We start from the raw sequence: 23878 nt of genomic DNA on the forward strand, positions 1-23878 counted from the left end.
TGTAAAACTACTTATTTCATTTCATATACAATTATATATATGTAGTGAATGACTAAGACATATTTGCAATCCTTATCAATTTTTATTTATTTCAGTCACTTATAAGTTTGATACACTGGTTCACATCAAAAAGTAGATTATCCACTTAGCAGTTTGTAGAATGAGATTGTAATATCAACTGTACCAATTAATATAGGAGTTGAAAAACATACATGAAAATAAAAAATGGATTTTCAACTCAAGCCATTCCCAAAAGTACCACCATAATAGAAATGTGTGTTTGAGTGCATAACTTACTGTAAGAATTCACAATACCATATGCTGACAGATGAGAGTATTTCAGAGTTGGCAGGAACCGAAATGACATTTAGTCCAACCCCCTCATTGTACACAAGGGGAAACTGAAGCCCAAAAAGTTTAGTGACTCCTCCAATGTCACACAGCTAGACATGGCATGAAGTGGAATTAGAACCTTGCTCTTCTAGGTCCAATCCAGTCCAGTCAAATATACTCTATATGTTTCCCTTTTGAGGTCTTGCCCATCTCTTAATAGACTATTAAGCTTCCAAAAGAGGTTAAAAAACAGTTATCTTCTGTCTACGGGAATATTTTTCTAAAACTATGTATGTCGGTATTTCTTCCATTTTAGGGCTCTTGTAGATCATAAAAACCTTCATCCAGGAACTGTTCAAGATATTTACATCACCTTAAGACATTTACAAGTAATTCATAATACATAACAATCTAGAGATGATTTCTATCCATACTGTTAAAGGACTTAGCAAAATATTTCTATTATACTTTCAGTGCATTTGTTCCCCAGAGATGAGCAACACAGGCTAACATTTATAAATATTTAAAGTTTTTTCAGTGCACATTTCCAGATTTAAAATGGAATGAAATTATTTTAATGCCACTGTAGTAACATAGCAGAGTGAAGGATTTGTGTCACATTTTCACTTAAATATTACCCACTTTGAAAAATGGTTACAAGTACACACAAAATAGAAAACAAATATTATCTTTTAATACATTTTAAATACAACATTCACTTTAAACCATACCAAAAGACTTATCTTAATATAATATGGATGGTTTCCATATTCTTTTATTAGGGTGACACAGGAAAAAGTTAATCCATTCGGATCTTCTGATTTGTCATCCTATAAATAATACTATCATATCCAGGATCCATGTTCCACAGGCCATAGGAGATGATGATCACAGCTAAGGCTAAGCCCAGCATTATCCAAAGAATTATGTTGAAGATTACGGCGTAATTTATGTCGTATGTATACGCAAGATTGTATGGATTTACCGAATTGCTCTATAGTTAAGGGGGGAAAAAAGAGAGAAAAGATGAACATAGAAAGTTATTTCAATTGTAATCAGAAAAATTATAACAACATGTCAGAAAGGCACAGGGAACATGCTGCTAGGAATGTTAGGTCTTAATTCCCCCCTCCCTCAAATTTCCATTTTCACCCAGTCTAATATATAATCATATTTTACATAAATCAAATTTCATATCTGTCCTAAATAGAAATTTAAATACAATTTGAAAATCTATGATATATTTTCAAACTTCATTCACCAAATACACTTAATTAAAAAAAAAATTAAAGAGAAGAAACTTTCTACATCATAAAGAAGTCTAGTATCATTTGTAAAAGGATTCTATTCCAATTCAACAAAATGCCTGAGGGATGAACTCACAGTACATCTTAAAGAGGCAAGAATGACTTGAAAGGGGATGTGGATTGGAAAGGCAATTTCAGATACAAGGGATCAACCAGAAAGGTCTGGTTTTCCTTTCTAGTTTCCTGAATTGCAAAGACTTTCCTAAGTCACTAGAAAACATGATCTGTAACATTCAAATAACAGGAAGTTTACTATTTAATCTCCTTGATTCAACTTCCCAATAGAATTGATATGGAAGAAACTGTGGTTATACATGAAGAAGACAATGTCTATGGATGAGTATATATATCTAATTTTACTTAAAAGTCACATACATAACAACTCATTGTTTTGAATGACCTACATTACTATTCTTCTAAATGGGTATTTAGAGAATAGTAAAGAAATATGCTAGAGAATATGGGCATTTCAAATTATGATTCTATATTTCAGTCTTAAAAATAAAGGGGTCATATCCAAAAAGTGAGTCAACAAGAAAAATATTTTCACCATTAATTTTTAATACATAATTACATGACAATACAAAATGAGCATCATCTTGTTGATTCTGAACCATTTCCCTTTCATCCCTAATCTGAGGGAAAAATCAAGTGTTTTGCCAACCAAAGTCTGGAAATATGGCTCAAAATTACTAGTATATTACAATTTAACAGCTATACCTGAATGTGATTTCAAATTTTCTCAGTGGGAGTTTAAAAATAACAAAACATATTTTAATTGTAATTATATCTTAGATTTAGTATATTTAGTTTAGCAGTTTGATTTGGTTAGAAAAAAATTTCATCCCTTGATTGTAAAGGAATATACAAAATTAGAACGCTTAGAAAATTAGAACTTACATTCTGTTTTGCCTGAAGAATAGAACGTGTCTTTCTCACAAGGGGGGAGTCAAATGACTTTACCGTTACTACTTCCACTACTGCATTCCCACCATAAAGGTCATACATTTCATCTGCAAACTAAGAAAAAAGTACTTATTTTACTATCAAAGTTAAATAGAAGTTTATGAATTTGAGATTAGGAAAAGGAGAAAAATGGCTTCAGGTGGAAGCACTGGAGGGCATAAGGGTGAAGAAAAGTACAGAAAAGGGAGGCACAAGGAAGAGAGAGAATCAGTTATGACGAAAAATAGGAATGTCAAGAGTTTTTGCTTACAGAGGTTGAAAACTCAATGAAGAGATCCAGGATAATATTTTCTTTATGTGCAGCTAAGGTGGAATAAAGGCATAAGGTCATGAAATTTGAGGATACTGAGGAAGTCAGAGGTTAGAGTTTCAGGGTTTGCCTCAATGTCAATGATAAAGGAAGTTTTTTTTTTTGATAAAAGTTGGTGTGCCATTCAGTACTTAAATATGTTACTATGGACTGAGAGCTGACCTTGAAACCAGGAAGACCCGTGTTCAAGTCTGATCAGTCAATAGACCTTTCACTATTTTAAGCAATTCTTTAAAATTATAAGTTGCAGAGAATTCACTTGAAGGAAAAGTGTCCTATCCAGGAATTCCCTTTATCACAAATCATTTGTTTTACTGAGAGAAGCAGGTTAGTATGATGGGTAGAGAGATGACTCCAAGTCAGAAAAGATATGATTCAAGTGTTACCTCTGGCTTTGTTACTCTGGGCAAATAATTTAATTTCTCATTGCTTTAGGCAATTCCAAGGACTCAAGTAAAAGAGAGAATGCCAATGTACATTGGAAGAATTTCCTGGTAGTTTCCTTTATTAATGAAATCACAGATCCAGTTTAAAAAAAAAAAAAGTTTTATTTTCTATGGCAGAGGGGGCAAAATCAAGATGAGGACTAAGGAGAGTCAGATTCTTTCTCCTTATCAATACAACTCTTCCAACACAACCCAGAAAATGCATCAAAATTAATTTTGACCAAAAATGTCAGGGAAAAGTGAGTCATTTTCCAAACAAAGGAAATCTCAGGAAGGCAGACAAGGAAGAAGAGGATGGGGGCTGCCTGGGACAATAGAGATGACACAAGATTTAGCAGCCACTACCTAAAAGGAAGGAGAGTTTGAAATAGGATATTCTAGGAGGCCAAAGATCTAGGATTACAACAATGATAATCTATCCAACAAAATAAATATAAAATATAATTCTATTGGGGGGGAAGGAAGAGAGAATAAGGAAAAGGAATAATAAGAGTTCAAGCATTCCTGCTGAAGATCAGAGTTGCATAGAAAGTTTGATGTCCAAACACAGGAAACAAGAGAAGCATAAAAAGGTAAATATGAGAAAGAATCATAAGGGACTGAAAAAGATAAAACTTATAATTATATGTAATCCCTTAGGAGCATGCCCCTTACCTAGGAGGACAAAGGGCATAGTTGTAATTCTCTTATGTTGAGAGGACTTCAAAATAAGAATGTAAGGCTGGGAAAAGAGGAATGCATTGGAGAATAAAAAAGGGAGAACTAAAAAATGAGGAAAATTAACCCACATAAAAGGGACATGCAGGGAAGGGCTTATATAATAAAGGGGACAGGAAGAGAAAGTAGATTACTCTTGAACCTCAATTCCATTTAAACTGGTACATGGAAGGAAGAATAAAATGAATTTGAAATTCATCTTATACTACAGGAAATTAGGAGAGAAGGAGGTTAAGAGAAAGAGGGAGAGGGAAATAAGAGGAAAGGTAGGTTTATGAAGACAATAGCTAGAAATAAAACCAATTCTTGAGGAGATGGGTTAAAAAAGCTGGATAAGTTCAAGAAAATAGGATGGAGGAAAATACACAGTTAACAATCATAACTGTGAATGTGAATATAATGAACTTGTCCACAAAATGAAAAAAGAAGATAGCAGAATAGATGAGAAAACCAGAACCCAACAATATGATGTTTTTAAGAAATGCACTTGAAACTAAAAGATACATTGAGTTAAAATAAGGAACTGGAGAAGAATTTTAAGGTTTCAGTTTAAGTAAGAAAGGCAAGGATGGTAAAAATCTCCAAGTAAAAGCAAATGTAAAAATAAAGCTAATTTAAAGGGATAAATAAAATGTATTTTATACTGCACCAAAGAACACGACACCTAAACTCTTAAAGAAAAGGTTAAATGAGTTACAGGAATGAAAGAGACAATAAAATTATAATACTGGGAGTCCAATCTTGGATCTAAATAAATCTACCCATAAAATAAACAAGAAGGAAGTTAAGGAGAGATGTAGAATTTTAGAAAAGTTATATATATATATATATATATATATATATATATATATATATATATATATATATATAATAGGCCTCAGGAGAATACTGGGAAGAATAGGAAAAGAAAGGAGTATATACTATTGCCCAGCATTATGAGGCACCTTTTACAAAATGTTCAATAAAGAACTTTGGAAGAATAGATTTAAAATTTATTGGAAACTAAATAATATTAAAAAATATTAATGAATCAAAGAACACATCACAGAAATAATCAACAATTTCATTCAAGATAATGACAACAATGAGACAAGATATTAAAATTTGTGGGATCCAACCAAAATAATACTTAGGGGAAAATTATATCTCCAGATGCTTCTCATCAATAAAAGAAAGGCTATATCAATGACTGGGCATGCAATTTAGAAAACTAGAGGAACAAAAAAACCTCCAACTAAACATCAAAATAGAAAACCTGAAAAATTAAAGGAATGATGAAGAAAACAGAAATAAACATAAAACTAATAAAATTAAGAGCTTTTTTTTTCTTTTTTTAAAAGAAAACCAATTAAATAAAACACTGGCCAATTTGTTTTTTAAAAAGAAAGAAGATCAAATTACCAGCATCAAAAATTAAAAAGATGAACTAATAACAAAGGAATAAAAATGATTGTTAGGAATTACTTTGCCCAAATATGCCAATAACCTGATAATCTAAATGAAATGGAAGAATGTTTAATTAAAAAATATAAATTTTCTATACTAAAAGAAAAGGAAATAGAATACTTAAATAACCCTATCTTAGAAAAAGAAATCAAACAATTCATAAATGAACTTCATAAGAAAAATAACCCATGACCAGATGGATTTACATTATGTATGGTACTTTAAGCATAAAATATTTTTTAAATAAATAAGAAATTATTTATTTCTCTTGATATTGTCTGGTTTACTAGCAACTCAGTTTTATATATTGGTAAAGTCACCTTTTGTAGACAGTCAGTAAGGATCTGTGAAGCATCTTTGAATTGCTGAGAATCTTCTCCATAGCGTTTTCCAATTTCATCCAAGCCTGCCAGCTCCAGAGAATACAGGTCAGGAGAATGATCTTTGGCTAGATGCTTGTGTCGAGATAACTTAGGAAAAGATTACAGAATGAATAAAATTGCTAATATGTTCACTTAAAATTTATATCAAACTAAATTTTATCTATAACTGGAGTAGGTTGTACACAATTATATTCATGATATTTAGCAACTTTCAAACTAATTCTCTGAGATGATAAAAAGATGAGTATTATATTATAGTCATGACATCAAGAGTTTGATAAAGGTAGTAAGAACTCTTAACTAATTCTAAGGAGAGTAATTCTAATTCCTAGACACATAATAAATATTTTTTGGTTATTTAAATGCTAATTTCTACTGCCATTGCTTGTTTTCTACATTAAAAAAAAAACAACACAACATGTAAAGTAGATTGTTAATAGACATAAAAGTAAACAACTACTAAAAAGCTTTGGAAGCAGATCATTGATTCAAGTGACATAATTATGAAGTTAATTAAAAAACTAATAACAATTAGAGTGAGATATCCTATACAATAAGGTATGTTGAATTTAGCAAGAAATACATTAAGATTTTAATATTTTAAATAACTAGCCTTTCAAATATTATTTCTTCTAAGTTTGTAGCATTTGTATTTCTTCAGTTATTAAAACTTAAAACTGCATTAATATTTTTGGAAGATGCACGTGTACTTCATGATCATTCAAAAGAACAAAACAAGAAGAATACTTGGTAATTTTACTACTAATTTTGCCAATGATTTGCTGTGAAAACATGAGTAAGACTTGGTTTCTCTGCCCTCATGATATCACAGTGTAGTAGAAGGGAAAGTTTGTCTAGCTGTTTAGTAAACTACCTATGTATGTTTAATTGTTGTTAAAATTTTGGGGAAAAGGCAAAGGATCAAAAGCATTAAAACTATTGCTGAAATCAAAGTTGGGGAAATGTATCCCCTCACCTCTGAAAATCTAACAGACCAGCTATTTAATTAAGATGTACACCTAAACACAAAAGTAACACAGCATAGAGTGTACAGGAGCTGACCTCAGCACCCGAGTTTAAGTTCTATCTCTCCATGCATACTGGTTTTATAACCCACATAAAAACACTTTTAATCTCAGTATCTCAGTCACAGTTTAATTCCTAATCAGGAGCTCCTCAGACCAGTGAGATCACAGGTACAGTTAAAAAATACATAAACATATAATATGAATAATTTTTATTAACAACAGGTATAACGCACATATAAATTCTATCCAAACCTATGCTAATTTCAGACATAAAGTCAGTAACAGTTTTGATAGGATTTTTATCTGGTATGTTAAATCATATTTCAATCCATTTTCCTACCTACTCATTCACTACCAGTCTTTTAAGAGAATTTCTTAAAAAACTATATTTTGGAACATGAAATGGAAAACTTGAGCATTTTAAAAAGTTTTCTTTTAATACCAAAGTTGCCTGCTTACCAAATTTGCAATATCATGTAGAACTTGTAACTCAGAAAGAAATAGCAAATCAACCTAGAAGACCAAAATAAAATTATTAGTTTTCATTTTAGCAGAAAATGTGAGAACTGAGATTCATGTTTATTATTTAATAATGAAAATAATTTACTTTGTCTATCTGTAATACAAATTATAGATTGGTAGGTACAGATATAGATATAGATATCCTCAATACACTGTGAATTCTTGTTCTCTAGAACACTGCAAATAACCCAAATTAATAACAACAGCATAATCAAAGCACGGAAGAATCTGTAAAATGATCTTTTACAGAATTTGTCTCTTAAAGATAACTTTTAGGACAGTAAACATTCTAAGTAAAATGAATAATCCAAGTATTAACGATTAAAAATCACATTTTAAAACATTATTAATCACAATTGCACCAAGATACCAAAGCAATATAAATTTTTTTTTTCTTATTACAACATGAGAGACAGTATGTTATAGGGCAGAGAGCTGGCATCAAAGTCAGGAACACATGGGTTCAAATTTTGTTTCTTACACATACTTAGCTGTGTGATCCCAAGTCTCTCAGTACTTTAGGTAACTTTCTAAAAGTGTCTGTAAGCTACATAGAAGGTGCTAATTTGAATTAGAGGGAGAATCTTCTCACCACAGTTCCCTATAAAAGTTAAATCACAGGTTCACTCTATATCTCCATATTACATGCCTGAAGTTTTTGTTTCCCCTTTGCCAATTTTTCTTTAGTTATATGAAGGATGTTGGTCATGTTTAGACCTAAGAGGCATTGTATTCATATGTGAATATAACATGATTGAGGCTTGAGGAAGATGGCTTGGCTGGCTTGATAGATATAAGGAGCTATACTTAGACCGACTCCACTTCTATGATGTCCTGAATGGCCTAGAAAAATATGGCAACTAGGGGCAAGGAAAAATGATGATTACATCCTTACCCCTCCCTTCCCTCAGCGATGGGGGTTAAGTGACTTGCCCAGAGTCACACAACTAGGAAGTGTTAAGTGTCTGAGGCTGGATTTGAACTCTGGTCCTCCTAACTTCAGGGTTGGTGCTCTATCCACTGTGCCACCTAGCTGCCCCTGGTCACGACACATTTAAACTTTTACAATAGACAAGAGGTTTGGCAACTGTTAACACTGTAAAGTTACCCATGCATATAACCTGTAAATAAAAGGCTATTAAATTAAAAAAAAAAACAAAAAAAAAAAAACTTTTACAATAGGTGACAATCTTCATGCCTGAATGCGATCCTAGTTACTATAACAAAGTCACCCCCCACTTTCCTTGTTTGTCCTTAACTCAGCAATGCAAAGGGAGGAAAAACTGAAGAGCACTATTCATCCATCCGCTATCTCAGCAGCACTTACATCATTGTTCCGGCTCAGAGAGTTAAGAGGCAGAGAGCTGAGAATGGAATTATCCTGGAACAGGCGATTCCGCAGCTGCCGCAGAGTGACTGAAAGATCTTCAAATACAGCGTTTGCTTTCCCCACCATATACACTCTCTGAAATAACAACACATTTAAAACTTGTCTACACACTGCATAGTCATTTCAATACAAACGTAGCACAAGTAACAGCAGCTGTTTTTAATTTATAATTAAGTTAGAAAAATCTTGAGATTTCTTAATGATCAAGCATATATTTTTCTCAAACAGATGACAGAAATTTGATTTTTTTTCTATACAAACTTTATACATGGGTCTCTGCTGAGGACTATCAAGTTTATAATTAAAATAATTTTTGAAAAACTGACGATAAAAAGCACATTTGAAAATAGAAGACAATTTTTTATTTTTAGAATATTTTAAAAACTATATTACTTACTTCCTCACTAGGAGCCAACTGCAAAACTACAGGTGTTTCCTCAGAAAAAAATGTGTGGATAGAATTTGCCACACTGTCAAGACTGAAAGGAACTGCCTAGGATATAAGAATAACAATTTATTTTAAAATGTTTACCAAAAGAAAGAAAAAACTTATGATAATAATCTTAAAGGGCTATTATGATGACTATTGCTTTTGCAAAACTTCTACCTATGTAAGCAAGTTTATTATTTATAAAAATTCAAGAGTGAGTCCTAAGCCACTATTTCCTTAGGAAGTTCTATTAAGTCATTAATAGATAATAATGTAATAATATATAATAATGATAATAATAATAATAGATTCAGCACTAGAGAGGTCTTCTGATTCTCTCCTTTTACATGGTCCTGAGAAGATATGTGATATTCACAGAAGAACATAGCTAGTAAGTGTCTGAGGTGAAATATAAATATAGGTCATCTTGACTCCAAATTCAGCTGTTTTATCATTCCGATTAACAAGCAACCACCAAAGGACTAGTGAGTAAATTACTATTCCTCCCAATCCAGTAGACTGAAAAGATCAAAAAAGTTCAAAAGCATATAATCTAGAGGCAAAATATGATACTGATCACAAATGGTCAGTCATCAGTCATTTCTTAATCAAGGGCCACTAAATTTTGTGAGTCTAGACCAGGCTTCTCTCTGCCTTAATGAAGATTACCACCAGAAATTGAAAATGCAGGTCTTGAGCTAAAAGGAACTGTGAAGTCAGCTAGTAAATTTCCTCATTTTACAGATGAGGAAATTAAGGTCTAGAGAACGATTAGATGATTTGTTTCAAGTCAAAGATCAGAGATTTGAATTCAGATCTTCTGACTATTTACATATAAATATGTAAATAAATAAATACTCTTTAGCAATCTATAAATTAGACTTTTATAGAGCTGTCTGAGATTCAAAGAAATAAGTTGACTCCTCCATGGCACACAGTAAATATCAAAGAAATTGAACCTCACTGATTAAGTCTCATTCTATCTACCATGTAATTCTGCATTTATAGGTTTAGTCTCAACCAAAGTATTTTCTCTAAACCAAGGTGCAATATATTTGGATTATTTTATAAGGGGAAGATGAGTGTAAATCTCTTTAAAAAGCATTCAGGTTTGTATTCCTCTTTAAGTTTGGGAGTTCACTCTCTTTAGCAGCTTCTGGAACTTTCTTTTCCTGAAGCTGAAAAAATAACCTAACATATACAAAAATGTATGAAGGCCAAATTCTAACCAAAGTGACTAGAGGACAATGTCCCCCAAACAACAAAATGAATACTTTACCAACTCTTCTCCCTGTCCATACAATGACAGGCTATTCTACTCAGAATGACACAATAAAGATCCAAGAGGTCTAGAGCGCATCAGGTTTATTGACTATTTTTTTCTTTTTGGTAAAGCAATGGGAATTAAGTGACTTGCCCAAGGTCACACAGCTAGTACATTAAATGTCTGAGGCCAGATTTGAATTCAGGTCCTCCTGACTTCAAGGCTGGTGCTCTATTCACTGTGCCACCTAGCTGCCTTAATTTTTTCTTTATGGGGGAAAAAAAAAAGATGACTTCCTCATATTAATCAACTTATTAAAACAAACATAAGGAAATAGCTATATGCTACAAAACTAAAGTACCTTGTGACATTCACAAAATAATATTTTAAAAATCAGTCTTCTGAAATACTCACATTTTCAAGAGGGTATGAAACAACACCATTCTTGAGTAAAGCTAAACTGTCCACTCCCTTCACTGTCACCAAAACAGTAGCTCGAGGACGATGGAATAAGTTGCCCACAGCAAGTCCAGGCCATGAAAGATCCTAAATATTTAAAAGTATAAATTAAGGCTTAATTTTTATTTTAGGCAAATCCCCTCCAAAATATTTTAAAAAGAAAAAATCAGGAGTAACCAGGTTAGCAATGGAAGTGAAATTTTCAGAAAATCCACGAATTTCATTTAATACAATGTGTATTCCAATCACACAAAGCCCTTATGTAATAAGAGATGTTATCTGGGTTTTGACATCACCTTGTTTCTTAATCATCTTCTCTACAAACTAAAATTCAGATGGGGGGGGGGAGGGGGGAGGAGAACCTGTAAGTAGTCCTTCTGGCACCCAACGTGGGGCACAAGAATCGCAAGCTACAGGTCTCAGTTAGACCTCCAGCAGCCACTGGTAGGTGGCTCCCATATCACAACAGGGAAGGAAGGTGGAAGAGGAGGCAATCTGATCTACAAGGTAAAGAAAAATATGCAGACAATAGAGAGATATAAAGTGGTTTTCAAATTCTAAATCATAACCTTATTCTCTTAAATGAAAATATTCTCTTCTCTCTCAAACTAATCTTTTGGTTATTGCTCTCTTCAACAGAACTGGAGTGAGAAGACAGTTGACTAAACAGAATGCTACTGTAATTGTCTGGTGAGATGATGAGAGTCTGCACCAGGTGAAGATGAACTGGAATGAGAAGACATTTGACTAAATAGAATGTTACTGTAATGTCTGGTGGGAGATGATGAGAGTCTGTACCAGGATGGTGCTATGTAATTGGAGAAAAGGGAATGTATCTGAAAGATGCTGTTAAAGTAGAAATGACAAGGCTTAGTAACAAAGTGGAGATGTGGGGTAAGTGCAATTAAGGAGTTGAAGATGACACTAAGTCTGAGAAACTAGATGACAGGTAAAAAGATATTACTCTAGATAGTAATAAGGAAGTCCAGAAGAGGGAAAAGTCTGGGGAGAAATTCAAGTTCTGTTTTGAATTTGAAGGAGATGTCTATGAGACTCAGTATATGGGACCATAGTGTGAGATATCCAAATGCAGCCAGATCTGATTGCACATGGATGCTAACTCAGGGATAAATCCCACATTAATAATAAATAATTTTTCTCCCTATTAATCAAATACATATGACAAAATGTCGTTCCTTAATGAACAAATTTCATTAAATCTTAAAAAATAAGAACAGTTTTTAAAAGAATTGCAAATTTTTAACAACCATCTGAAAGATTGATTTCACTTCAAACCCAGCAAACTAGAAAAGATGTTAAGACAAAGTCAGTGTTCTAGGGACTAAAGAAAAAGATTATTAATATGATCTATTATGTTTAATATAATTATATTTCATAAATATGTTTAACACAATCATTATTAAATATCAAATTTAATAATCATTATAATGATATTAAATAAATCATTAATATGCCTATAACCAGAATTGGAAAACCAAATCAAATTATAAGGCCTACTGATGTTACCATCAGTAAGTCAGATATAGCTTTAAAAAAAACTATTATAAACAACTTTAAAAACAAAACCAGTTAAAAGTACATTCAATTGCAACAATTAAGCATATTACACAGCAAAGTATTGTATATACACAGACAAAATTAAAACATCCATAACTTTAAGCAATTTTGAAAATTAACTTCAACTTCTAAAATTTACCAATTACTCCATATAAACTAAGAATTAAAATAATATTATTTGGCAACAAAGCCAAACTAAGTTTTATAAAATCTCCTTCAAACTGACAAAGGAATATTTCTAAGTGTCTGAACTGAAGCCATATAACCATCTGCCAATTGACTGAATGACTTTAGTAAAAACCAACAAAAGTGATTTATAACAGTTTCAAATACTATTGAAAATACACATACTTCTTCCACAGAAAAGCCCATGGATAATGCAGCCACATCTGGGATTCTATCTCCGGGTATTGGCCATTTTCCATCTCGGAAAACAACAGATTCTGGTGATCTTAACACACTAAACTCATTCCCCAGTACACCTAAAAAAAGAAACAGAAAAAGTTAATTTAATTATAGTTTAAATACTAGCAAATTTCGCACCTCTACTACTAAGGGTAGATTGACGTGGTCAACTTGTGATAGTTACAACAGATGGGCAAATGTGGATTAGCGATAATCTGCATCACTAGAGGAAGTACCCACACACTGATGGGATTATAGACCCTTTCGAGCATTGGAAAGGATCCAGAAAAGTGTTTATTATGCTCACATTATCTACATTCTCAAGCTGTACTCACAGTGACTCACACAAAGACTATTCAGAATGAGAAACCACAAGTGGACTTGCACATACCTCCTTTTCCAGGGAGCTTAGTCAACTATAAGATCTTGCTTATTTATAACTCTATACTGCATTCTTTACTGACACAATTTTTCTTCTTTTCCTATATTCCCTAACTATATCCTCTAAAGGGGAAGAATCCAGGTTATCTTGATTTATCCTCTGCTCCCTTTTCCCAAGTCCTCCAAAGCAGCACACTCTATATATGTATTTTTAAGTATCTGTTACAAAGAGTTACAAAGGAAACAGACACATATCGGGGTAAGGACTGAAGAACAGATGTGTCTACGAGTATATTTTCTAAAAACAACAGATTCCATTCAAAAGAAGGTATTTGGGGAATAAGATGTTTTCCTCAGGTTGAAGTAGAACTACATCATGTATATACACACACAATATAACACAACACAACACAAAACATACACAATGTTTTTGCCATAGTTAAGAATAAGATACGAGATAACAATATTAGGAAATATTTTTCATTTTTATTTAAAATTTATCTGCAGATTTCTTCAAGACTTAATCAGTTCTACCTGGTTTGCTTGTAATATTAGTTTCTACAGAAATCCATTGTAGATGTAACCATGCAAGTACAACTTTGTTCAATTTAGTATCAATAAGCAGAAGAAATGTAAAACACTCATATCAACTATAGATGGATTAAGAGCCACTGAGAGCACTCATAAGCACATGTCTTTGTATGTTCCCCAAATGGACAGTTAACTGGGTTCAAGGCTGAATAAGAGGCAAAAAGCTTAGAAAATGACAATAACAATGATGATGATGATAATTATAACCAACAGTTATATATAGCACTGTTAAATGCTTTATTTTTAAAACTGATTGCTACCTTCAAAGATGCCCAGCTGCTCCCGACTTCAAAAGCTCACTGCCCCCAACCCCCCATCAATAGTTTCCCAATGAGGCTATCTATATATGGAATCCCTGACCCCCAAATGTAATGGGCTGAAGTTTGAGTTGATGCACTGAGTTCTCAAGTACATGAGGCTAAATAGTAATTGGGCTATACTCTATTAATATACATGATTGGATAAAGAATGGTCCCTGCCCACTCTCCGTGCAAGTCCTGATGTGTAGTAGAGGAAATGACGATTTTGGTGGGTGGAGGCAGAGAGAGGAACAGGAAGAGAAGCTGGGAGAGATTGGGCCTGGATTCCTTTTCTCCTAGCTGCTGGTCATGTGGCTGCTGATCCAGCTAGCTTCTTGACTCAGCTGCACACATTGCTATCGTCGATTCTCTTCCACCTCCCATCCTTCTTCACTGAGAATAAAGACTGATGATTTTCCCCTAACCCGAATTTCTGACTCCTGCTGATTTAAAAATACACGGTCTTCACACCCAAAGAATCAGAATTTCAGGTTATATAAAAAAACGATGAAAGGATGACAGGTCCAAATAAGGCCTTATATATTGCCTACTATTACTTGTTCCTAAGGAAATGGTATAAATGACATTATAAGGAGATATATATATATATATATATATATATATATATATATATATCTCCTTATAATGTGTTATATATATATATATATATATATATATAATCAGAAAAGCTAGTTTCCAGAATAAGTAAGAATAGTTTCCAGATATAGAAAGTCAGACTTGAATGCTACAATGGTGTTCAAATTTTTTTTAGTACTGGAAAACTGCTAATAATTTTACATAGCTGATCTGCTCAATACATTAACTGAAAGATAGCCACAAGATTGCAATCCATACATTAATGGAGAAATTACATATCTTAGGCAAACCACATTTCCACTTAAATACCCATTTATCTAACAATGTTTTGTTCATCTACTTTTCTAAGATTTCACTCCATGACTGACTGCCTAGATCTAGCACATTTCTTCATGTCATATTGTAATGAAATGGATTTTACTCTGCAAAACATGTTGTCTAGTGTATATTAATTAATAAATCACAAAAGTTGCTGAGGCAGCTAGGTGATACAGTAAATAGAGTACTAGGCCTTGAATTCAAGAAGGCTTGAATTCAAATCCAGCTTCAGATATACACTAGCTGTGTGATCTTGACCAAATAACTTAACTCCTGTTAGCCTCGGTGGCAATAATAGTATTTACCTCCCAGGGTTATTTTGAATGTCAAATAAGATAATATTTGTAAAATGCTTAGCACAGTACCTGGCACACAGTAGCCATTATGTATTATCATCGGTAAGAACATATCAGAACAACTTCAATCACTACTTTGTTCTATAGAGTTAATCTCTAAACTTCACTTCATTTCTTCCAAAGAAGATTACCCCTGATTAACTCTTAGTAAACTTGTATTTGGAATTTGAAGCTAAACATTGAAATGTTATATGTTATTACATATTTGAGTATAAAAAATTTTCTCTTCCCAAATCTCCAACTGAAAAATTGAAAGACTGGAAAATTTGGGGTACAAATATATTGTATATGAGTAGCAGCTGTCAAACTGTACCAGTCAGTTGATATACTAAATGAAATTATTTTTATCTTTTTGAAAACTTAATATAGTTTTTCCAAGGATGACTTCAAAACAAGAACTAATTTTCATTTGAAAAAAACTCATGCCCATTTTAAGAGTTTTTTTCAGCATAGATCTGTTATGTAATAGAAATATAATCTATTTTGTGTTAAAAAAAGAAATTATGACTATTCTACGTGTAAAGATATCGAATTGGTTCTAAATATTTGCTAGCTATTAAAAGTATACTTTATACCTCAGAGACCATACTCATTCCAACTCATAGCTACAACATTTCCCAAAAGCTGCATCAGTCTTTGCCTTAATACCTTCAATGAGGGAGAATCTACTACCTATCTCAAGATCAATTCATTTCATTTTGGATTGTCCTAATTGTTAGGCAAATTTTCTTAACATCAAGCCTATATGTGTCTCTTTGTGGAGATAAATATATTTATATATACTCTGCTCCTAGTTTTGCTTTCTAGGACCAAGTAAAACAAGTCTAATTCCTTTGAAAGGTTACAGATCTTTAAATATTCAAAAGCTATTGATTGGCACACATCCTCCTCAATCTTTACTTCTCCAGACTAAACATCTCCTATTCCTTCTACTAATTTCCATGTGACTAATTAGCATTTGACATAAGGCCCTAGAAAATCTTGGCTGCCCTCTTCTGGATGTACCCCAGTTTAAAACCATTCCCCAAAATTTGGTACCCAAAACTGAACGACAGGCCTGGCCAATAATCCTCTCCTTATGGTGCTTAAGCTCATTAGCGTTCTTGGCTATCAAAGCACACTACTGACTCAAACTAAGCTTGCAATCCATTAAAACCACAAGATCTTTTCCCCACCCCCAAACAATATCTACCCATATCTCAGCCATTTTGTATTTGAAAAATTGGTAGGTTTTTTTTTTTTAAACAAGTGTTAGATTTAATTTAGTCTTATTAAATTTCATCTTATTCAATTTGACCAATTTGTTCTAGCTGATTAGGATAGTAAACTGTCTAGTGTTAGCAATCTCTCACCTTTATGCAATCTGCAAATACGATAAGTAAGCTATCTATGCATTCACCTGCCAAGTCACTGATAAAAAATGTTGATTACCACGATACTAAGGACGGACATCTATCAGTGAGGATAAAAAACAAATATTTTTTTTCTTTGAGGCCACAATTTCCAATCAGTTCTAAATCCACCTAACCACAGCAATATCTAACTCACATCTCTCTTCATCTTTCCATAAAAAAATAACATGAAATGATAAATAATTGGGGGTGGAATCAAGATGGTAGTATAGCAGGAAGCAGTTGCCACTAGCTTTCCAACTGCCTCACAATGACTGAAACCATAGGCACTAACAGTGGCTCAGACCCAAATCCAGGTGAGAAATTTGTCTGACTCATAACAGAGAGGAAGCAGTCAGATTTTGCCCTGGTTTAACCATTGTGGAAGCCTTGTAAATTTGTTCTTCCCTAGGCTGAACTGTTACTGAAATACTAGAATAACACAACACTCAATACCTCCAAGAAAGCAACAATAAGAAGACTAGCCCTGATTTTTCCCTCCAAAAGTAAACAGAGCCCAGTCCTAACTTCAAGTCTATCATAACAGGAAAATTCAAAACATGAATCTAAAATAATACCTTGCAAGAAAAGCTTCAAAGAAAAAGATAGCTTGGGAACAAAAGAATAACATAACATCTGTAAAGCATTCCAATAAAATGCTCTAGTATAACCTATATCATATTAATTGCCCTGTAGGGAACAGAGGAGGAGAGAAAGAGAGAAAATTTTTGTATTTAAAATCTTTCAAAAAACAAATGCTGAAAATTGCCTTTCCATGTAACTGGAAAAAATAAAAAATAAAAAAATCTTCTTTTCCCCCTTCACTCCCCCTTCTCATGCCTTTGCTAAAATTTTAGGCAATCACTGGCAGTTCAGGCCCATTAACTGGGAGTGTATCTTCAAGACTCCGTCAGTCAATAAAGAGTCTATTAATAAATATTTATGAAGCATTAATAAGTGCCAAGCACTGTGTGCTGACTGCTGGGGATATAAAATGAAGCAAAAGATGGTCCCTGACCTCAAGGAACTCAATCAAATGAGGGGAAAAAACAAACAAGACATATGCAGAATAAACAGGAAATGATTAAAAGAGAAGGGAAAGACATTTTATTAAAGATGTTGGGAAGAACTTTCTATTGAAGAGAGAATTTTAGCCAAGTCTTGAAGCTAAGAGATAGAGATGAGAGCAAAGGCACTGCAGGAATGAAGGATGGCCAGAGAAAACATTTGAAGCTGAGGATAGTATCTCATTCCAGGAAGAGCAAGGAGGCCAGCATTAGGGAGGAGGGAGTAAATTATAAGACTGGAAAGGTAGAAGTGTCTTGGTCACACTGTAAGCAATGCGGGACAGGAGAAGTGTGTCGGGAGAAACCATGGTTGAACAGTTCCTTAGGAAAATCGCTTTGGCCGAATGGGGGATGGACTGAGTGGGAAAAGTGGAGCAGTAGCGGTGGCTACTGCATTTGTCCAGATGTGAAGTAGTGAGGGCCAGCACCAGGATGTTGGTAATATCAGTTAGAAAAAGGAGCATATAAGGCAAAGTTGAGTTCAATAGCTCTTGGCAACAACTGAAGATGACACCTAGATTGAGTCTGAGGGACTGGGAGGATGGTATTAAGCTCTATATTGGAAGGCAGAGGCAGGGGGGAAGGTTTATGGGACAATGTAATGAGTTCAGTTTGGATATACGAGTTTAAGATGTATGTACAACTAATGTACATACTAATGAATGTACAACTCAAGATGGCTAAAAGTCAGTTAGAGATAGAACCTGGATAGAAGTCAGTAAAAAGGTTGCAGCGGCATTATTTGACAAAACTGCTGGGAAAACCAAAAAACAATATGTCAGAAACTAGAAATAGACCAACATTTCACACCATATACCAAGATAAGGTCAAAATGGTACATGATTTACATATAAAGAATATCATAAACAAATTAAGAGAGCATGGAATAATTAATCTGTCAAATTTATGGATAAGGGAAGAATTTAGAATCAAACAAGAGCATAACTAGATATAAAATAAATTAACAAATAGATAAACAAGTTGAGGTACATAATTATAATGAAATATTACTGTTATATGAGCATGAGATTTGTGAAATTATGAGTAGGATGATTTCAGAAAAAACTTGTAAAGACCTACATGAACTGAGGCATAATGAAATGAACAGAACCAGGAAAAAGCTGTACCCAGTAAATTGTTTGATGAAGAACTTTCAATGACATAGCTATTCTCAGCAATACAATAATTCAAGACAATCCTAAAGGCATAATAATGAGGCATACTATTCTCCTCAAGAGAAAGAAATGAGTAATATGGGAATGTTTACTGTCTCAGGGAAGGGAAGAAAGGAGGGGTAGAGACAGAATTTATAATTCAAAATTTTAAATAAAAATGTTAATTTTTTTTTTAAAGGTTGGTATAGGAGAGGTAAATCTGATTATCAGCAAAGAAGTGATAATTAAAGACATAGGAGCTAATGAAATCAGCAAGTGAAGCAGTAAAGAGGATCCAAGGCAGAACCTTAACACGCATTTATGGTTAGGTGATCGATCTGGAGGAGGAACCAGCAAAAGAGGCAGAGAAGTGGTCAGATAGTTACCAGGAGAGAATGGTGTCTTGTAAATTTAGAGAGAAGAGCTTTTCAAGAAGCAGAGAGTTATCAACAGTGTCAAAGGATACAAAGTCAAGGAGAATGAGAATTAAATAAAAGTAAAAAAACTGAATGGATTTGGCAGTCAAGAGATCACTGTTAACTTTTGGAGAATGGTTTCCCAGAATGATAATTATTCTGTAGAGACAACAGAGAAAACTACAGGTACAGTACTATAGTAAATGGCCTTTCCCAGAAATTTAGCCACAAAGGCTAAATGGAAGCAGGATGAAAGGACTGAAGGAGGGGTTTTTAAGAATAGGGCCCTTTCCTCTGTATTACATATTCTTCTTTCATCTGGTCTCCTTTTTCTATTCATACAGTGCTGATAAGTGATTATCCTTTTGTATAGAACTGACCATGTTATTCCCCAGCTCAAACTTTAGTGGTTCCTTATTAACTACCTCTAAGATGAAAAAATCTTATTTGGTATTTATAACCCTAAAAAACCTGACTCCAATCTATCTCTTCAGTTTTAATATGCCTTATTTCACTTTACAAACTCTATGATTTAGCTAAATTGACCATATGGCTACTCCTGATACATTCCACCCACCAAGTTCACACTTTTGTATAGACTATTCCTTATGTTTGGAATGCATTTTCTCCCCATCTCTTAGAAACCTTCAAAGCTCAGGTGAAATACTACCTCCTACAAATTCCTTTCTATTTTATTCATTATGCACTTAACATTATCCCATCCAAAAGATAAACCTGTTGGTTTCATTCTTGTCTTTGTATTGCTAAAGAGTCTATTCACTCCATCAAATATCAACAGCAGCTAACACACTGCCTAACAATGACAATCTGAATTCTACCATTATTCTTAAAATATTATAGAATTCTTTTTTATTCATCCTGTTTCTTGCTCTTGATTCCATCTCCTATTGATTTTTTTTTAAAGAGAAGTTTAGATGGAGAGTTTTCAATGCATCCATTTAAAATATCTATTTAGACAACTCCATATATTTAATAGTCTTTTCTTTCTAAATATATTATAACCAGATTTCTACTCACAACATCCTTAGACAGTATTATGGCCAAAGTATGGCACTTATCCTGGGTCTTTACCAATGGGGGAAAAAAAAAGGAAAATGGCTAAGTTCTTTACACATAGTAAGCACTTTTTCTTCATTACCACCACCATCAATTTTACTGTCTTTCTTTTCAATGTAATTTTCATCACTCATTACCTAGGAAGGGCAACATGTCAAAAAGAAATTCTCTTCCCTACCTTTCACCACTCTTGGAATACACAAGAAATAGAGAGAATTAAATGATGTCACAAACAGACATTTTTATTTATTAGATATTTACTAGATAAATATCTATCTTGATTATTTAGTTTTTTTTTTTTTTTTTAATTCTTTCTTCTATAATTACTAACCTCTATACCTTTCCTGGGGGAACATTTTCATAACTAGATTTCAGGCTCAAATCCTTGCTATTGCATCCACAAATCCCAGAAGTTTATTCTGGTTATGAGTTATACAGAAGATCTTCAGTTTTCAATTTTAACCTTAGAAATTCTTAGAAACATAGAGTCATAATTGAAAAGGATTTTATTAATTACTAAATCTAATTTCCTAATACAGGAAAGAATTCCCTTCTATTATATAGCTGAGTATAAACATCTAGTCTCTACTTTTGGATACCTCTAGTGATAGGAAGCTCACTATACAACAGTCATTGTTGAGACCTACAATTGCTAGAAAGTCATTTCTTAAATTTCTATGAGCTGAAATTCATGTTGGTAATTTTCACCTATCAGATACTTATTCTGGCCTTTAAAGCAACACCAAATTTATCTAATCCCTCTTCCATGTATTATGGCAATTTTCTGATATTTCTTTCTCTTTTCTTCAGACCAAAGAATCTAGTTCTTTCAACTACATCTCTGAACTCTACCTTGTCAGAAAGTACTAGAAGAAAAAAAAAAAAACCATCTTCCCCTCCCCCCCAAACAGGGAAGTTGACCTCCTTAAAGATATTTCTTATTAAAACATGTTCAGTCACCAGGAAAAATAGTATGATTCAGCTGATAAGCACAACCAAAGCAAAAGTGAATTAATCCAGATTCTTGGGCTGTGTGTACTGGTTTAAACTAGTAAGAAAATATCAATGCATTGTCATAAAGGTCAAAATGTATATAAAACACAATTTTATCTTAGGCAATAAAATAGTCTAAGCCAAATTACTCCTACTACAAAAATATGGTACTAATCTTACTGCTAGAATTAGAACAGAGACTTAGAGGAACATTAAAATTCCACTAGTCTGTGATGGAAAAAAAAAATCATCCTGGACCCCAAGAAAGGGCTTCTCTTCTTCCATTTAAACTGTATGACCTTGGGCAAATGACTTTAACTCTTCAGGTTCCCTCATCTATAAAATGAAGGTCCCTAATAAAAAAAATATATATTCCGATTGCTTCAAATTCCATTTCAGTAAACTTAGATATTTATGTTTTCAAAATAAATATCTTTCTGAATAAAAAAAAGCAACAAAAAAATCTAGAATTTTATTAAAAATTCAAATCTGGGAGGAAAAAAGTCTTCTATAGTGTCAGGCCGCAGGTGTTTTTCTTACAAACACGGAATAGGAAGATAATAGGCACTGTATAGTTGGGCGAAAAAAATCACTGATGTTCCCCTGAACCAGGCAATTTTTTCATTCCTGAAGAAAGCTTTAGTTAAGCACCATCCTATACACAAACTGCACTGGGAAAAAAGAGATTTCCTCAATTTCACAGGATGATCAAATTAAGAGTTCCATATTTAAGACACTACACCTCGGATTGCAATGCAGCTGTAATAAGAGGGGTCGAGTAAATCCATTTATCTTCTACATACACTATTTACAGGTTGTCTCCCCAATTACAAAGTGCTCTCTCTGAGGGCAGTGCCCACTAAAAGTCTTTGTCTCCCCAAAGCTTAGTGATTTAAAAATGGCTGATTGACAGACTGGATGGGCTCCCCACAGGACTGCAGAAATGCATGGGGAGGTGAGACATAAACCAGGGATACCTGCCCTAACAGGCAGGTTGAATGAACAGCTCTTCCACAGTGGGGAGACAAGGGGGGAGGGCTACAGATCTGCATTTTTTAAGAGCTGCCTTTTTAAACAGCATCAAGCATCTCCTATTCTCCAGTCATTTAGACATTAATATTCCAGGCGACGTCCGCGATACTCCTCCCCCTCCCTTTCTTCTTCCTCCCCCTCTTTCAGGTGGCTGCACACACTCCCAACCCCCTGAGGAAAGGTTCGTCGTCACCCCTTCCCTCCACGAACTCACGGAATCGAGGCTGGGGACCTGGGGGGGGGGGGAAGGGAATCTGGAATCGAGGCAAGCGACTGGCGTGTGCTTGGGGGGCGGCTAGGTGGTTGGAGGCCGCACGGAGGAGGTCACGAGACTCACTAGGTTCCTCCCCCCCACCCCACCTCATACCCCTCCCAGCGATGACAGCACTGCGGCACCAGAAGGCAGGGCCACTTCCCTCTTTTCCCTCAGCCCAAGGACCAGTGCAATCCTTGCCCCACCCCCACCCTCCGCTCTTCTTCGACAGTCTTATCACCCCCCTCCACAGGTTCCTCTCTTTATGTACACGATCCCCACTCCCACGTCTCTTCACTCAACAACCACCCCTGCCTCCTTCCCAAAGGATTTACCTATGCAATCGCTGCCTTGCCCCCTCCTCTCATCTGCTGTTCTTTCCCGCCCCCTCCCCCTTTCCGTTCCAGGAACTGCGTGAGCCCGGACGTCCAGGGCTACTGCTTGCCCAAGAGCGCCTTCAGCTTCTCCCACAACGACCCGCGACTCCTTACCGGGAAGGAGCAAAGCCAGAAGGGCGAGCGCAGCCATGGTCACAAGCCGCGACGACGGCAGCCACAGCCAGAGCAGTCACCGCAGCCGCAGCCCCGGAGCCCAAGAGGAAAGGGGAATGACGTTTCCTAGGCCCCGCCCCCCGCCTTTCTCTGCATTTTCGCCTCCTCCAACAACTCCCCAGCTGATTCCGCCGCCACCCTCTTCACCAATCAGCCCTAAGAACCCGCCTCCCTGTGGAGGCGTAGCTTCCGTTGGGTCTGGGAATGGGGCGGGACCTCGAATGACTGACGGAGAAGATAAGCCAATGAGAAGAGAGCATCTAATTTTCTGGGGAAGCCACGCCCCTATGCTGATCTGCAGTCACGGGGCCTTGGGTGGTAGAGACGGCCTCTGGGAAGCTGGGGTGGGTGCGAAGAATTGATTATTTCTCGAATGGCTTTCTCCACTGTCTTCTTGTCGCAGCAGACAAGCTCCCTC

At 34.7% G+C, this 23878-nt stretch overlaps 1 protein-coding gene across 1 annotated transcript; it reads right to left on the bottom strand.

Moving 5' to 3' along the window:
- Positions 1–62: 62 nt before the first annotated feature.
- ATP6AP2 (ATPase H+ transporting accessory protein 2) lies at positions 63–23665 on the bottom strand. The gene is made up of 9 exons (XM_003763458.2): positions 23401–23665; positions 12931–13061; positions 10957–11088; positions 9246–9341; positions 8786–8923; positions 7396–7449; positions 5846–5995; positions 2541–2660; positions 63–1327 (listed from the first exon to the last, which is right to left on the bottom strand). Exons 1-9 carry the CDS (start codon positions 23435–23437, stop codon positions 1133–1135), a joined length of 1053 nt encoding a protein of 350 aa, XP_003763506.1. The 5' UTR covers positions 23438–23665; the 3' UTR covers positions 63–1132.
- Positions 23666–23878: the final 213 nt, after the last annotated feature.

Source organism: Sarcophilus harrisii, chromosome 3 (genome assembly GCF_902635505.1).
Source record: "Sarcophilus harrisii chromosome 3, mSarHar1.11, whole genome shotgun sequence".
NCBI classification, from domain to species: domain Eukaryota; kingdom Metazoa; phylum Chordata; class Mammalia; order Dasyuromorphia; family Dasyuridae; genus Sarcophilus; species Sarcophilus harrisii.

Bases quoted from the DNA above. Each gene is read 5' to 3' on its own strand.
- ATP6AP2 (XM_003763458.2), bottom strand. From the start codon at position 23,437: ATGGCTGCGCTCGCCCTTCTGGCTTTGCTCCTTCCCG. The intron at 7,450-8,785 runs GTAAGTGCTGCT...TTGGTCTTCTAG, and splicing joins CTCTGAGCCGGAACAATGAT to GTTGATTTGCTATTTCTTTC. The intron at 1,328-2,540 runs GTAAGTTCTAAT...CCTTAACTATAG, and splicing joins TTCTTCAGGCAAAACAGAAT to AGCAATTCGGTAAATCCATA.